This window comes from Scatophagus argus, chromosome 12 (assembly GCF_020382885.2).
Source record: "Scatophagus argus isolate fScaArg1 chromosome 12, fScaArg1.pri, whole genome shotgun sequence".
Lineage (NCBI taxonomy): Eukaryota > Metazoa > Chordata > Actinopteri > Scatophagidae > Scatophagus > Scatophagus argus.
The window spans coordinates 13,379,460-13,396,085 of NC_058504.1; the positions used below are offsets into that span (position 1 = coordinate 13,379,460).

Consider the following 16,626-nt stretch of genomic DNA (forward strand, 5'->3'; position numbering starts at 1 on the left):
GGATTGTGGGAGGAAGCCGTAGGAGGCTCGCATGCACAGGAGGGAACATGCAAACTCCACACAGAGGGGCCCAGACCGGGATTCGAACCTGGAACCACCTGCCGCATCATTATGAGCAGTTTAAACAAAGAGTGATTTTGTCTCTGAAAATCACTACAGTCCTATGTAGCCTTACAGAAACTCTCTTTTCTCTCTGTATCGTTTTAAATGTTAGACCGTATATGCGCAGTTTGCGCACATGTGGCGCAGTTATGACGTACACAGAGGTTGAACGAAGCCTCGCCCAGTTTCACTTCTGTGCTGGAGCAGTGACAAACAACCTCCACATAAGAAGTGAACTATTTCGCGGTGAGTGAACAATCTCATGTCTGTCGGTTTTCTTAACATGTGTATATTTTCATATGTTTCTTAAATTGCTCGATGATCAGTTTTGTCTGCTTTCAGTTCAGAGAAACGCTGTGAGCGTAATGACATGTTAAAAACCTCTCCGTCCCCACAGAACATGTTACTGTTGTTGTCCTGGCTTGTTTCCTTCTGCTTGTTCGGTGAGTATATAAACAAAATCACAGAGGAAATTAAACCATTCAAGTTTTCTCACCTTTTCCTTTGTCTTTTTTCAGTTTTACTGTGAAAGTAGTCCTACTTTCTGCTGCACATAGCAACTCTGTTCACCTCGTTCAAATGCAAACCTGTATCGTAGCAACTTCAGTGTTAAGTAGCCAATGGTCACAATAGTTTCCATATTAACTGAATTGTGTTTTTTTGGGGGGGGGGGTCAGATAAAACTGAAAGAAAACAACAGCCACCACCGCCCCCTTCACTTCAGTTTCAACATTTCTACTTTTTGCAAACGTGTCTCATTAAAAGAAACAAATTAGGAACTTAGCATTGAGTTAATCAGTTACACATTACTTGGTTTATGTTTTGCAGTCTGGCAATTTAATTAAATTGAACTCAATAAAATTTAATGAAAGACACATCTAGGCTATTTAGTTGTACAGTATTCATTTATATACATCTTCGGTATGTGGGTGTTTGGTGAAAATAAGATCAGATAAGTTAAGCCAGGCCTTTATTAGACCCACACTGGGGAAATTCACATTGTCACAGATGCACAAGAATAGCAAAACAAACATGCAGGTAGGTCGAGTGAAAAAGATGAAAAAATACAGTGATATTTACACCCTTATTAAAAGAAACTATCAAAAACACGCGACATACACACATGATATTTACAGTATCTCACAATTTTTACATTTTTAGCAGTGAACAAGTTACTGTATTGCACTAGGAGATGGGAGACTGTTGTACATTGATTTATGACAAACATCTTAAAGAAAACATACAACATTCGAACATGTCATGGTAGGAAAATCACAGGTGTAAATAAATAATAATTATTGATGACTGAATTTCTTAGGTAGGGTCATTGGCATATTTCTAAAAATGTTGCTTTAATTGTACAAATTTTGGATGATCCAGAAATGCATCATGTGAGATAGTGACTATATTAACTAAATGGGGCCCTCGTTGATTATTTTGAGGGCATGGGAACAAAAGGACCATAGAGAAATATTTGTTTGTATGTGCAGCTATTATTACATTCGCAAAACAATTCTTCATATGTCGTAGCAAATGTATTGAATTTGATTACAGTATGCTTTTCGCATGGTCAGATGTTTTGTGTCTAATTTAATTTAATATTCCTGCCCTCTATCTCTTCTTTAATTGTATCTTTCTGATTGAAGGTTCGTCTGTAGGTGCGGCTTTTGAAGAGATATGCTATGGCAGAGATTTTAGATTACCATATGATTATACACCACCATTGTACAATGGAAAGCTGTACTTCACTCCAAGTAAGGGGGGACCCAGGAAGCTAATGATGGATAATGGGGAGGTGAGCAGCCCTTGGTGCTATAATTTGTAATGTCACCAGTATCGCTATGCTATGGTATCCAAGCAAGATCTGAAATATGGCAAACATCTTCCTTCTGTTTAAGCTAGAGCAAACCAGGTTTGAATGTATCAACTCTGTCCCGAGTACGTGTATTTGTGTTGCTCCCCTGTTCAGGCAAAGGATCCACGCATGAAAGTTTCCTACAGCACAGTTCGTCTCAAAGATTTGAGGGAAAGCGATGATGGAACTTTTTCTGTCATGTTCGGCACAAGAATGTATGATTTCCTCAAACTGAAAATTCTGGGTGAGAACATTACACTATATTGTATGTTTAATGGCTCTATTCCCTCAGGTAACATTTGTGTAAATAGATATTTATAGTAATTACTGACGTGCAGTCTTACTAAATACAATAAGTCCACCCTTTTTTCTGGATGTACTTTTTCAGATTGTGCCGAAGAGGTCACAAGGTATTACGGGCATTTGTACTCCTATTCCGTTCCTAGAGAGGCTGAATTTCTGGAGTTCATTCCTCTTCACTCTGTGGACCAGCTAATGGTCCTGTGGAATCTCACTGACTCTCAGACTAATAAGGGAGCCAGACGACAGATGAAGCGCAATTCCTGGGAGATTAGCGGCGTCACTCAGGCAGACGCTGGCTACTACAACTTAAGGAAAAAGGACAACACTTTGCTGTCTAGGGTACTTCTCAGAGTAGAAGGTAAGGTGTGGAACTTGGTAGAAGCTGCATGGCTATCTGATTAAATGTTTTTATGCAATCTTCTCTTTATCACACACAGAGAGCAGACGACACTATGATACAAAGGTAAACACGAGGCTCTTCATCCAAAAGCCATTTGTTGATGTCCCATGGACTGTCACTTTTACCCGTGAGGGGGAAACAGAGCAGATACCACTGATGAAAGACGGCAAACCTTTCAAGGAAAGTTCCTGGAACCTGGAAGCGTCTTTTAGAAGGAGAATTTCGTTCTTACATGATAGCATCGAAATTGCTCCTGTGCAAATCAGAGACTCTGGCACCTTTGAGTTCAGAGACCCTCAAGGCAACCTGGCTGAGTCTGCGGAGGTGTTGGTAGAGCCAGGTAAGATTTTAATCTGAGGGGCAGGGTCTGTATGATCAGTTACTGGTGATTCAAACAAACCAACAATCCTTCTTCTTCTGCTTTTTACAGAATTTACTCCTACATGGGTTTATGCTGCTATTTCTGGCGGGATTATCTTTGCTGTGATTTTCTGCTGTTGTTGTATCAGAAAGTGTTGTTGTGGAAAGAGCTCCTCTAAAAGAGACGAATCCGCAGCTGCTGTGTATCACCATGTAAGTACTTTGTCAAGTGGGCATTCAAATCAACTGTTTACAGTATGTGTTGCTATTTTTACTTCAGTATCTTCATTTCAATTGCAGGATGAGAATCGACCCACAGGTCCCACAAGTTATTCTGCTGCGCTTGCTTCGCATTATTCCTATCGGCCAGTGAATTCCCTTGCTTCTAGAGAACCTGCAACTGCCTCCCTTGGGCCACCGGTAGGTGCTATTTAAAGGTTTTTAAACCGTGAAAGGAGTTTTAGGGTTGGCATGGAAAGGGAGAAATGTAAGGCAAATATTCTGTGTCAAGGGAAAGTTACGTGCATGCTGATGCACGCTGACTGCTCATGGAGGCAGTTAGGGCACTGTGAAAGTGTTAACACAAGACATATATGCCCACATGTTTTTGAAACAGGTTTTGCTTGCTGTAGTCATGCTTCCTGTTTGTACTGGTCTTGAAGAGGTCCATTCTTTTGTTAAGATTATTTGGGGACGGAGCATTTTTGCATTAATTGGACAGTTTTGACAGCTAATACACAGACTAGAAACATGGGGATATAGAAAGTGGCATGATGTGCAACCAGCAGTTCAACTCTTAAAGTAATTATGCACCATTCTATGTGCAGTCATTCATGACCTTGGCGTTAAGGACTTACCACCCAAGAAGATTCACGGGTCATGGTGGTAACACTTCTTACAGCAGGGGTTCCTGAACTTTTTCTGCAAGGGCCCCCCTTTTATAGATAAGAATATTTTCCAGCTCATTGAAACTACATCAATAGCATAAGGAAGTATTATGTGTTTCTCCAAGTGTTGTCTCAAATTGTCAGAAGCTAGTCTTTTTAGATACACAACACATTGTGGTCTGTTCATGCAGTTATCCACATTTAACTCTAAATGATTAAGATGTCAGCTTGCGGAGTCCCTAAACTCCTTCAGCCTGATGAGCAGCAGATTCAGCATACCAATCCTGGCATTTCCGTGGCCAATGGCAAGAGATTTCTCCAGCACTTTTTAACCATCGATGAGACTTGAATCCACCACTTCCAGCCAGAGATGGAAGAACAATTGAAACAGTGGAAACAAAGACTCTTGCTGCAAAGAAAGTGAAATCAGTGACGGCCACAGGTTGACTCCGTCTTCTGGGATGCAAAGAAGTGCTGGGGCTTACTTCTGATGTCTTGAGAAAGCTACGGGAGAAAATGGAAGATTCAGTAGACAGAAGGTTTTTTCCACCAGAAAAACATTCCAGCCCACAAGTCAACAGTGATAATGGCTACCATCCAGGAATACGGCTTCAATCCTGTTCAGCACCCACCCTGTTTACCTGATGTGGCATTCAGAATCTACTGCCTCTTCCCCAAGATGAAGAAGGAGCTCAGCACTTGCCATTTTGACATTGATGAAGACATGATAGTTGCTGTGGACCACTTTCTGCAGGTTCAAGATCCCAACTAAGGAACTAATCTGTGTGTCAATGTAGGAAGGGACTATGTTGACAAATAAATGTGCTTCAAAAGTTTTCTAAATTTGATTTCAGCCATGAACTTATTAATCAACTTGATTATCAGTCAGTCAATCAGCCAGCTCATTCTGAACTGACTGCTGAAGCCTCAAATTTGATTCAATTTTTGAATGAACAAAGATTGTGGGTCTTGGCTACCATATCACTTTAATTCAATTGTGTTAAGACTGGCTCTCTTGATGGCGAGTATGAGCAGAAGGAATACAAATAAAACCTGTTTCTTAGTTAGTATGGGCACTCGACTATTGTTTAAAGACAGCCCTAAAATAGTTTGAATACTTTAACACGGATATCTTGTAAAACCATCTGGGTAAAACACAATAAAAGACAGAAAGCATAAAAAAGGCATACAGATAAACAAAAAAAAAAACAACAGGAAAACATAAAAGTTGTCTTAACATTAAAATTTAAGTGAAAGTGAAATTCCGATAGAATTGTTTTCAAAAGGGTTTTAAAAGAGATTACTGACTCAGCCAACCTGATCTCCTTGAGCATATCGTTCCAGGCTATACAGATTGTACCTATTGCTTACCTGTTCGTGGCACTGTGGGTGAGTGGGGGGTCCTTTTTCCAGCACTGACCCACATGCATTTTTTTTTACCTTACAGGTGTATAATCCAGTAAATATCCACGTGAACCCCACTCAGCCCGAGGTACATACACAAACATACAGAATTCCCTCTTAACACATAACATGTAGGGGCATGAAAGCCTACTGGCATAAATCTGACAGGCTCTTTTCACACACTGAACTTACTAACACAGTTTCATCAACACACACGCCACTTCTCTTTGCAGGTTGCAGCTCCAGGAGGGCAGGGAGTCACTCCAGCACCTTCAGGCAGCTTTGATCTTTCCTCCTCGGACCCTGATCCCAGGTTTGAGCTGAAAGGACTGGCCTTTCCCTCTGCTCCCCCTCTCAGTTCTGACTCAACATTCTGTGATGTTTATAGTTCTGATAAACTCAACTTTCTGTAAAGGACACACTGAAAATATATGCAGAGTTAAATTCAAAATGATGCTTTGTGACCTGCAGGAACACAGCTGTATCAGTCCTTTATTGGACTGTGGGACATACGCACAATGAACATCAGTTGAAGATAAGGAGATAGGGATCATTTAGACCATAAGAAACAAGATATCATTCACATATGACCACACTCACCATAAGTTAATGTGTGGGATATCCTCTTTCTTTTGATATAAATACACCCACATAGTTTGAGGTCTGTACAGTATTAATAGTTTTATCAATTACTCAACTGGAGTCAAACTTAAGTCAACATTCAAGCCACTATTACCAGCTTTATACTTTACACTATATTTGTAACTTTACACTTATACAGTAAGTATAAGTAATGGATATTCTTTTTATAACATTGTTTCAAATACTCATATATCATGTGCCTTCATCCTCTCTGTGTGACTTATCAGTGCATTTTGATAAATTATATGGAATGTTTTGATTTCGGTACGTGGACTCTGTTACATTTTGTGTCTTTTTGTTTATGTTTGTAGAGTTTGCTTATGCCAGAGTTTCTATCCAAAAGCTCTTCTGGTCATTTGGAAGTGAAATTAGTAGAATATAGTGATATTTGATACAAATGTTTGTCTTTCTTTTGACTTTGACATTTAGTATTAATTTGGCTATTAATCATATTAGATTATTTCCTTTCTTCCTGTTCGCAGTTTGAAGCAAATTGTTCTCAGTGATGAAGTCTTGCTACACAAAACCAGCACTGACCGAACTGATGTAATGTTCTCAGCCCTCTGGGGCCCCTGTGTTTGAAAAAACACTGCAAAAGTGCTGTCTAGGATGCCTCTTAGGTAGACAATATGTGATAATGGGCTGTAATAAGTGTAATAATACTGGAAAATGATTTTAATCTAAACCAGAGTTTGTAACTGTTTCAATGTGCAAATCAATGCAAGTCATTGGTAAAACCATATAAGATATTAAACTTATATATTTAACCACTTTCGTTTGAATCCATGCAGTAGTTGAAACATTCACTCAAATGTGCAAATTCAACTTCCCGATTTTGTTTATAGGATCAGGAAGTTAGAATTCATTGTTTGGAGACTTTCAGTCTTGTGGTAATCTGTCCTGTGGTTGCTGACATATTTCATTTTGGCTCACAAGTGACCAAATCATTGACTGCACATGAAGATGGACAACATGAGAGCGCCTCAAAAGTGAAGCCAAAATTTCTCGATCGCCCCCTGGTGTCAGTCTCCAGTGTAGGTCATAAACCCTGCCACTTCTATGTTAACAGACTAGAACTAAAAACTCAAAGTACACGTCAAATACTTTTTTTTCTAACGATGGTTTCTGCCACTTTATGTACTCTGATGTACGTTCAATTATTATGTTTTTCTTATAAATTTGATCTTAATTGGTTATTTGAGATTATCACGAAAAGGAGACCAGGGACGCCATGATTGACATTGAGCTGCATGAGCTGTGTGGACGCTGCTCGCGATTGGTCCGTCCGATCACTACCAGGTCACCACTAGGTCAGGTACAACTGCGCATGCGTGAGCGAATGACCTCAGCAGCGCAAGATGGCAGCACTCATATCCGAGACATTTTGGCTTCAGTATTGTGAAAAGAATATAGAGAATTTGTACAACAAATAAAAATAAAATAAACAACAAATAAAAAAAGAAAGATTCGCCTCAAGGATGTGTTCTCATAAGATTTGCTTGCTAGGGATGTGACCTTATCATACCATATGAGGCTAACGGATGTTCGAAAGAAAAGCATTTCCCACAGCTCCTAAACGTCTCACGACTACCTCCATAGAAACGCCCTTTTGGGTGGGCCCAGACGAAGCTCACTATCCGTCCGTGTGTAATTAATTAGAGTACATGCAGTACGCACTGTTTGCACTGTACAACGTATGTATATTGAAGTGTCATTCGTGAAGTGTTGACAAACTGATAAACTTAACATATCTTACAGTGCGCTTAACTGGTCGACCACGCTTTACGCTGGACACGGGTTTAACGTTAATGTCTGCAGTCACAACAGAAGATGATTGTGTTGCTGTTGCTGGCTTTCTGTTTTTCTGAGGGTAAGTAAAATGATGAGTCTGTTTTTTAAGACTGTCGTGTTTCATTAAGCCTCATCGGTAAGTAGGCTGTTGAACGGTATATCAGGTATCTAGAGGGAGTGGGAGGTTTACGTATGTAATGGAGGAGGACATGTAGGTAGATGGTGTGAGGGAAGAGGATACAGAGGACAGGGCGGGTTGGAAGCCAATGATTCGCTGTGGCGACTCCCGAAAAGAACAGGAAAAGAAGGAAGATGGGAGTCTAGTAGTCTTCTTCACTGAAGTACAACAGTGAGGCGTTAAATGTTTCCCGTTTGTGCTACTTTACAATACTAGACTACATTTCAGAGGAAAATGTTAGCTATGGTTACTAGTTGTACTTGTAAAGTTTGTCATGTCTTTGCACAAATGTGGTTATTATGTTGCACATTTTAATCGTTTGTGTACAGAGGTTATATGATAAATTTCTGTCCCGAGTAAACGTTGTGAAAAGGGTCATTTTACATACTGTACACTTTAAGTACATTTAGCTTTTACTCTAGCAGTATTTTTATTACTGGACTACAACATTTTGTTTTCATCAAGTTAAAGATCTGAACACTTTCTCTATCACTGTACGGGATCATGAGCATCTGCAATACCATTAAAGTTTAGTTAGTACATGCTGTATAATATGATTTCAATATGCTGATATATGTGCCCCCATTTAAATTATTCCAAGGTTATTACTTGTTCACAGTTATGTTAAAACACATAAGTATTTTCAAGTAATTTAGTATAAAATGATGGTTTTCAAAGATGTCTGGTAATGCTGACATACCTTTTTTTTTAAACTTTCTGTCTAGGTCTCTCATATGATAATAACTACTATGGAGGCACATTCAGAATAATCATGCACAAAAGGGCTCAATCCATCGAGTTCACTTCAAGGCGCAGCTCAGAAGTGAAGATTTTGTGGAAACGTGATGACCCTCCAGCCAGCGAGGACAGTAGGCGGAGGGTGATATATGGCCATTTTGTAATTAGTAACCTAACCCAGCAAGACAGTGGCCGCTACATAATGAGAGACAAGGATAAACTACCATTGTATGTCAAGACCATTGAGGTTAGAGGTGAGTCTATATAAACCACTTCTGTAGCATAATCCACTTTCATAATCCACTGTTGCTTAGCCGTATGTTCGCTCTTTGTTAGAACTTTTTGGAATATGTGAGAATATAATGAAAACTCCACAACAGTTCTACATTTGGATTTTTGCTGAGAGTTAGATGAAAATGATCTACACAGTGCATATGAGGATAGAGGAGATAGCTTATCACAAAGAAAATGGGGAAACAGCTAGCTTGTCTGAAGGTAACAAAATCTGATACCAAACAGTGTCACCAGTGCAAGATGGCAGTGCTCGTATCCGGGATGTTTTGACTTCACTTGTGTACGGCAGAAGGAAGTCTAGACGTGTTGTCCATCTTTGTATATCTCTATGTGCCCAACTAGAATAGTCCCTTCCAGTAGCTTTATATTCACCATACAAACATGACTGCAGTATCAATCTTCTCATCTCACTCTCAGCAAGAAAACAAATAACCACGTTTCCGAAAAGTTTGGATTTCTTGTTGGACGTTCTTTTCAGTTAATGACAGCTGTGATGCTATGTGAAAGATAAAACTAGAAATTTAAAAAACCAAGACTACGCTTAATAAGTGTTTGGTACTCCAGATATGTTGAGTGGAGATGCCCTCTGATATCCTCTGTCTTGTTCGTTTTCTCTTTCAGCAAAGGAGGAGGTTTATGTTCTGACAGAAGGTGAACGCTTCAGTATCAGTTTTTATCTGGAACCACAGTTCTGCAACATTTACTTCTTCTCATACATTAACCATGGATTGGTAGAGACTAAGATTGTGCTTGATGGCCGGCTGGTGGACAGTATGTCTCAGTGCTCAGGGATTCGTCTGTTAAAGCCTTGTGGGATTTTAAATGAGGACCTCGAAATGCCATGCAGAGGGCGCTATGAGATCAGAGATTCAAATGGCAACAATGCCTTAATGGTGACATTGGAAATGGAGCGTAAGTAACCTGTACGTTTATCAGTATCAGATGGTGGTTTCAAAGGCGATGTACGGTTTTCTCAACCAAACAGAGATCACTCAGTTATAAAATCTAATGTTTGACACATTAGCAGACTTTTTCCACTGTACTTATATGCTGTCTACAAACTGGTAATGGGTCTGCTACTCATTATTATTTCAGACAACTTTTCTATAATTTTCATAAAATTGTGAAACTCACACTCAAAGTTTTTAAATCCTAGGCTGAAATGACTTAATCAGTTATCAAAATTGTCCATTGACTAATGGCTTCTTTGTTGCAGGACTGGATTCTGATACTTCTGCTAGTGGTGTTGGCATTGGTCTGTTCACCATCATCTTTCCCTGCTGCTGTACCTGCTTGTGGCACTGCTGCTGTCATAGGGGCTCCTCCAAAAAGGGCCAATCTGAAACCCCTGATGGTGATCAAGAGGTGAGTACATTCTGCATTAAAGTTACCTGAAACTTTTGCGTGTGTCTGTAATAGTGTAAAGTTAAAAGTCCTGGTGTTCAGACTGTGTTTCTGTTTCATTCAATATGCGTTATGACCATAAGCCTGTTGGACAGAGACCAGAACAACACAGTCCTCTTCCCCCTGCCACACGCAACCCAACTCAGCCCCCTCATACTCCAACTGGCCCACTGGTTAGTATGTGTTTTACAGGGAGAACTTCTCTTGCTTTGTTTATTCTCTTTCCTCTCCACCTCTGATGTGTTATGCGTCGCTTCACTCTGCAGATACACCCTCCTCCTGCTATGGACACGCCGCCAGCATATTCTGAGGTAAGACCTGTCGTCCGTGTCCATCTAAGCATGCGCGAACCCATGCGTGGTCACAGGTACATACTCATATTAGTGCATCTATTTACAGAGCAAACTGGGATTTCTTAGCTCTCCGGTGTTTGTGATAGTCACCGTTTTTCCACATTAAAGGTCTAACAGCCATGTTGGATCCGTTCCTTTCCACAAAGACAGTTTTTCTTTGAAGTTTTAAGTCGAGTCAGTCGAGTTAAAATTACTTTGAAAAATTACTTTTAAAAAAATGATTTAAAAAGAGGCCAGGGAGCAGCAGCAGCCAAAAAACATGCCAGCGTTCACTCAACCAGAACCGGATACTCAGTCACAGTGCTGAAGTACGGTTTGGTACGGAGAGCCACATCAAGAACTTCTCTTGCTTTGCTTATTCTCTTTCCTCTCCACCACTGATGTGTTATGTGTCGCTTCACTCTGCAGATACACCCTCCTCCTCCTATGGACACGCCGCCAGCATATTCTGAGGTAAGACCTGCCGCCCCTGTGAGCATGCGCGAACCCATGCGTGGTCACAGATACATACTCATATCTGATTAATGAAAGTGCATCTTACAGAGCAAACTGGGATTTCTTAGCTCTCCGGTGTTTGTGATAGTCACCGTTTTTCCACATTAAGGGTCTAACAGACATGTTGGATCCGTTCCTTTCCACAAAGACAATTTTTCTTTGACGTTTTAAGCCAAATCAATTCAAGTGTTTTTTTTGTGCTGTCTGCAGTAACAGTGAACGGTGTAACAAGGCAGCGTCTCTTTCCTCTTATTCTCTTTCTTCTCCATCTCTGATGTGTTATGTGTCGTTTCACTCTGCAGATACACCCTCCTCCTGCTATGAACACGCCGCCAGCATATTCTGAGGTAAGACCTGCCGTCCGTGTGAGTCTGAGCAGGCGCCGAACCCATGCGTGGTCACACATACTCTAATTCTATAGATCTGAATTCACTAGAATTTAAATACATCTATAATAATGTACGGCGTGCAAACCGACTCAAGACTATACATAATGCACAAGGACTGTGCAGACTATATACACAGCACAGAGACTATACAAGTCTATACATACTGCACAAAAACTATAGATGCAACAACGAGGAGCGGCAGCAACCAGGGCATGGTCTTGCTATGAAATGTTTGAGACGGCCATAAAATGCAGGTAGGGACAGTATTGTATACAGTGTCAACAGTGTAAAGTGCAGGTAGAACAGTTGCTGTAAACATTACGAGGTATAAGCTGACAATGTGCATGTTGTATTGTGTAGTGAACTCAATCCAGCCTCTGAGAATTGAGGAGTCTTATGGCTTGGCGGGAAGAAGCAGTTGCACAGCCTGGTTGTAAGAGCCTAAATGTTTCGGTATCTTTTCCCAGACGGCAGAAGAGTGAACCTTCATTGTTCTCTTGTTTTCTAGTCAGTGGTCTTCCCTGCTCTGTTTTTTTCAGTCAGAGGAATTTGATGTGCACAAGCTGGGAGCATAAAAATATTTCTTGCATGCAATATAAATGTGTTATTTCTTATTCTAAAAAATGGTATATTTGAATATTTCTGCATACTTGGCTCTCTAAACAGTTCTTGAATTGCATGTATGAGTATGACTGGAAATCTGAGACTCTTGTGAATTAAGTGAGCTGAACTGTATTCATGTATGATGTTAGTCTCTGTAGTATGGCCCTTTTATTGTTTTTTTGAAATGTTAAGTCACTGTAAAAAGGACATAATTTGACCTGTGTGAAATTATATTTATGGACAAATGGGAGAAATTCAGGTCAAACTGGGAATGAGACTCAACTATCACCTGTTTTTTTCCTCCCTCCTCCCCTTCTTGAAGTACCTTCCCCCTCCAGTCAGAAGTGGTGGTCGTCTTAATTGATAAATCACTGTATTTTGTTTGTTATGTTTATATATGCCCTGTCCTAAATGTTATACTAATGATATCGAAGTGTTTCATGCTGTGTGTATCAGACTGATTGGTGGAAGCTAAATGAATATTCTCTGTGTAAAACCACAGAAGCTAACATCTGTATTTTAGACCAAATTCAGGTTCAATATTTTATCAGTCCGGGAGTGTTCGGGAGTGCAGTGCTTGTGACACTTTTTTTTCTCTCCAGGTTTCAGCTCAAACAGAGGATCCGGACCCTCCAGCTGTCCCTGTCGACTCTGACCCCGAGGTGCGGTTTGAACTGCAGGGGATGGCCTTTCCCTCTGCTCCCCTACTCAGTTCAGACTCAGGTTGCAGTGACGTTTATACCTCAGATAAACTCAACTTCCTCTGAATGCCTTGATTTTGAAAAATGCTGTTTACATTTGGTTTAGTAAGTTATTAATTAGTGTGACATTAATGTCAACATTTTTAGAAAAAATACAGTTCTTGGAGTCTCTGTTGCACTGGTCTCAGTCAAAACATTGTCTGGCACATAAACCCCCCATAAAACAGCCAGTTTTCACAGTTTTGTATGGTCAAAAGGGATGTAACATGTTAATTTGTGAGCTTTAGAGGTTTTGCTTTGCAAATATGGTCACCTCTATGTGTAGCCAAGCTAGCTGAGCTAAGCTAAGCTAACCAGGTTGCTGGCTGCAGCTTCAGATTGCAGATGTGAGGGTGGTCTCAGAAAAAAGCAAAGCATATTTCATAAGGTGAGAAGAGTATTCTTTAAATATCTGCACTATTTTTATGGCGAAAAAAACCCCCCAAGAAACAACATTAGAGCCTTCAGATGCCACACGTTTGACGAGCAGAGCATGAAAATTTGTACCCAAGGACGATCAGAGCCACAGGGAAATGTACTCACTGTGCTTTCATGTACTCAAAACTGACAGTGCCTGTGCTTTTTAAAATTATTTTCTACCTCATGAGTCTCACTTAAAGAATCTGGTCACTTTCTCATAGTACCGAGTGAATAGTTTCCTCTCCTTGTTCCTGTGCTTCTGTCGGGGATATAGTATTTAATGCAGATCAGTTTGAATTTTCAGGTAAGACACATACACACACGTGTCTGTGTGTCTGTGTGTGTGTATATATACACACACACATATATATACTGTATATATAATATAAAGACTTGTAATATTTGGTGCTTATATAGTTGTATAGTTACTTCAAATGATATATAGTTACTTCAAATATAGTTATAGTTAACTTCAAATGAGCTGAAGATGTTTTTTCATATATATATATCTAGCGATGTATATATCTATATATATATAGCTTGTGTATTGCAGGACCACTTTCATTTGTTCAGGTGAGATACGCACTCATATTGAGACATTGTGACAATGATAATGTCACAAGCACTGTTGGCCATTGGAAAGTGGCGCAATGGCATTTAAAAACCTCTGGTGCTACACTCGATGTCAAAACTACACCATGAATCGATTACCTCATAATTCTAACTTTAGATAAATCTGTCAATATAAGCCATAAGAATCATTACCGCTCCAATGTGCTTTGTCTCTTTTTATGATTCACTTGTATACTAAACACTACACTAACTCTGTGTCAGGGTTTTTTTGCATGTCATTGCCTATTGGGGAAATATGAAGGGGTAGAGCTGATTTTTTTTGTTTACGCACTAACCAGCTGGAGCCTTTTTTAAGAACATGATGAGAACATGTTTAAACTAGTGAGTATTTTGGGTTTGTAACTTTGTGTATTTGGACTTTCTGTCAGGTGCATTAAAGCAAACAAAACTTTACTAAACGATTTGCGTGTGTATTTGTTTCACTGTCTTCCCATCTTCATAAACAACATAATTCAGTTTGTCAACAACTTTTGTTATCCTGAGTGAGTCTGAAAGTCGCTTGTTTTGATGTCAGCAAAACGTGTGGCGAAGTCGCTATTACCGTAGTGTCTCGTATATGGGCGCACTTAAAAATATTGTTGGGGGGGGTAGCTTACTGTGTTTTCGAAGTAGCCGCAGTCTCTCCCGCGGTCCTCTACAATGCAAATTGAAGACTCACGCTTTTTCCCCCACTGTAGTTCCTTAATGTCTGTCTTGTCACTGTGTTTACTGTCCTGCGCCTCAACATCAAGCACGCCACCTACTGGCTCTCCGCCATTCTTCTCTTCTTTTCTCCGGCGAGCCAGGATCGTTGCAGCCCTCCCTCGCTTCCCCCCCCATCCTTCATCTGAGTGACTCAGTTCTTCTCATATTGTGCGTTTTATTTTAACAATAAAATTATCATCAGATATTTTGAGAATACATTCAGGTTTCGAATCACGTTATCATCTTTTTTTGTTTTGTTTTAATCTTTGTCTCCGGGATGATGCAAAGATACGGTGACAGAGTGAGACCTCCCTCTGGACTCATGTAACTGGTCCATTTGGCACTCTGTGTGTAGGAGGGAAATTAGTTTTTATGCTGCCGGGTGAGCTGGCAGGGGATGATCATTCTGGCACCGAGGTCTGATTGTTCCACTCGGCTGGAGGGGCGCTGGGGGTGGAGGGCCGTCGCAGATAGCCGCTGTGAACAAGGAGGATCAAAAACGCTTCCGGCTGACTGAGTAGCAGGGATCCTATCAGGCACAGGGGACTGAGGAGACTGTCAACAGACCACAGATCAGTTTGGGAGGAAGATGGCCCATTAGAATAGCTGTATTCACTGGAGACGTCACAAATGCTTGATCAGTTTCTTGTGAAAGCCTTAATATATTTTATCCTCAGAAATTATGCTCCAGACTAAATTATCTCAACAACTATTGGGTGAATTGCCATTAGATTTGGTACAGATGAATGTGCCCAGAGCATGAATCCAGTGACAATCTTATGAAATATTATAACATCTACTCAGTGGATTGTCATAATGAACACACATTTACGGCTCCCAGAGGATGAACCATATTGACTTTGGGAATCCTCTGACTTTCAATCTAAGACAACCATGAGGTCAAATTGTGTCTTGAAACTAAGTTTTAAGACCAAATACCTGCCAAAGTAATGACATTTCCATCAACACCATTTCTTTGTGTTAAGTACCATTTACCAAATGTACTTACTACAACATCAGCATTTAGCCTAAAACCTGCAGTGAACCCGTTTACAAATGTGAGTGGAAAGTCATGTACAGAATCTCTAAATGTGCACATGAGAATCTGCAATCTTCTTCCAGCTAAGGTAAGGTAATTACAGCCTCCTTCAGAGTAATAGTTCACCTCCCTGTCGCCTATGGATGACTGTACAGTGTAGCTTCCCTGACAAGGTTGGGCTGTCTGTGTCTCCAGAGAAACTGAGATCTAAAATATGTTGTTCTCTGCTGTAGACTCGACAGACTGACAAGGCTGGCTTCATTGTGTATGATACATAATGAAGCCTTCAATGAACTTACGAAAGCGTAGTTTCTTGTCTATTGGCCAGTAGAGGGTGAAATACTCCCCATCACAAAATACCTTAAGAATCTTATCGCACAGCACAATGTTTTCTCACTGGTGCTACTTATCCCTGCTCATCAAGCTTCAATAAATGCTTTATCATAAGACGTCCACATCTTCCCCCCAAAAACTTATTGAGCAACAAGTTCTACCATTTCAACATTTTCTTCATGCTGAGATTTGTCACACTGGGGGGAAAAAAAGTCTCCAACTCTGTCAGTTGTGATTTGTAATTGTAAATGCACACACTGATATAAATGGCAGAAAAGTATAAGTTTGCTCCAAGAGCCGGAAAATACAGACAAGTCATCAGCTCAGACGGGCCTCTCGACTGGTTGTCTTTTTTTACATGTGCCTTTCTACATTTACTTTGATCAGTTCCCCAAGATTAAACAAGGAAAATAGTGATACAAGGGCACTGAATTTGATCAGTTTACTGTTTATCGGCACACTGTTTCAACTATTTATATAAGTGTACACATTTACAGATTTGTTTATTTGCCTTGATATTTTGTTTTTTTTTAAAAAATTGTATTTGAATTGTGGAAAAGACAATGAAGAGAGAGAGTA

The 16,626-nt window shown here is 40.1% G+C and overlaps 2 protein-coding genes across 5 annotated transcripts; both read left to right on the top strand.

Annotated features, from left to right (window-relative positions):
* Positions 1–248: 248 nt before the first annotated feature.
* On the top strand, positions 249–6,728 carry LOC124068277. Of its 3 annotated transcripts, none has more exons than XM_046406390.1 (10): positions 249–348; positions 500–545; positions 1,749–1,897; positions 2,072–2,201; positions 2,346–2,618; positions 2,698–3,000; positions 3,091–3,233; positions 3,321–3,440; positions 5,355–5,399; positions 5,545–6,728. In XM_046406390.1, exons 2-10 carry the CDS (start codon positions 503–505, stop codon positions 5,722–5,724), a joined length of 1,386 nt encoding a protein of 461 aa, XP_046262346.1. In that variant the 5' UTR covers positions 249–348; positions 500–502; the 3' UTR covers positions 5,725–6,728. The 3 variants fall into 3 exon arrangements, with proteins under 3 accessions (XP_046262346.1, XP_046262345.1, XP_046262344.1); XM_046406389.1 differs by having other exon boundaries at positions 332–348; positions 445–545; XM_046406388.1 differs by lacking the exon at positions 249–348 and having other exon boundaries at positions 376–545.
* Positions 6,729–7,415: 687 nt separating this feature from the next.
* Positions 7,416–14,384, top strand: LOC124068278. Of its 2 annotated transcripts, XM_046406391.1 has the most exons (10): positions 7,418–7,596; positions 7,712–7,823; positions 8,648–8,914; positions 9,576–9,866; positions 10,171–10,319; positions 10,442–10,531; positions 10,625–10,669; positions 11,120–11,164; positions 11,509–11,553; positions 12,801–14,384. In XM_046406391.1, exons 2-10 carry the CDS (start codon positions 7,784–7,786, stop codon positions 12,963–12,965), a joined length of 1,137 nt encoding a protein of 378 aa, XP_046262347.1. In that variant the 5' UTR covers positions 7,418–7,596; positions 7,712–7,783; the 3' UTR covers positions 12,966–14,384. The 2 variants fall into 2 exon arrangements, with proteins under 2 accessions (XP_046262348.1, XP_046262347.1); XM_046406392.1 differs by lacking the exon at positions 11,120–11,164 and having other exon boundaries at positions 7,416–7,823.
* The last annotated feature ends 2,242 nt before the right edge of the window (positions 14,385–16,626 follow it).

Bases quoted from the DNA above. Each gene is read 5' to 3' on its own strand.
- LOC124068277 (XM_046406389.1), top strand. From the start codon at position 473: ATGTTAAAAACCTCTCCGTCCCCACAGAACATGTTACTGTTGTTGTCC. The intron at 1,898-2,071 runs GTGAGCAGCCCT...TCCCCTGTTCAG, and splicing joins TAATGATGGATAATGGGGAG to GCAAAGGATCCACGCATGAA. The intron at 3,441-5,354 runs GTAGGTGCTATT...TTTACCTTACAG, and splicing joins CTGCCTCCCTTGGGCCACCG to GTGTATAATCCAGTAAATAT.
- LOC124068278 (XM_046406391.1), top strand. From the start codon at position 7,784: ATGATTGTGTTGCTGTTGCTGGCTTTCTGTTTTTCTGAGG. The intron at 9,867-10,170 runs GTAAGTAACCTG...TCTTTGTTGCAG, and splicing joins GGTGACATTGGAAATGGAGC to GACTGGATTCTGATACTTCT. The intron at 11,165-11,508 runs GTAAGACCTGCC...TTCACTCTGCAG, and splicing joins CGCCGCCAGCATATTCTGAG to ATACACCCTCCTCCTGCTAT.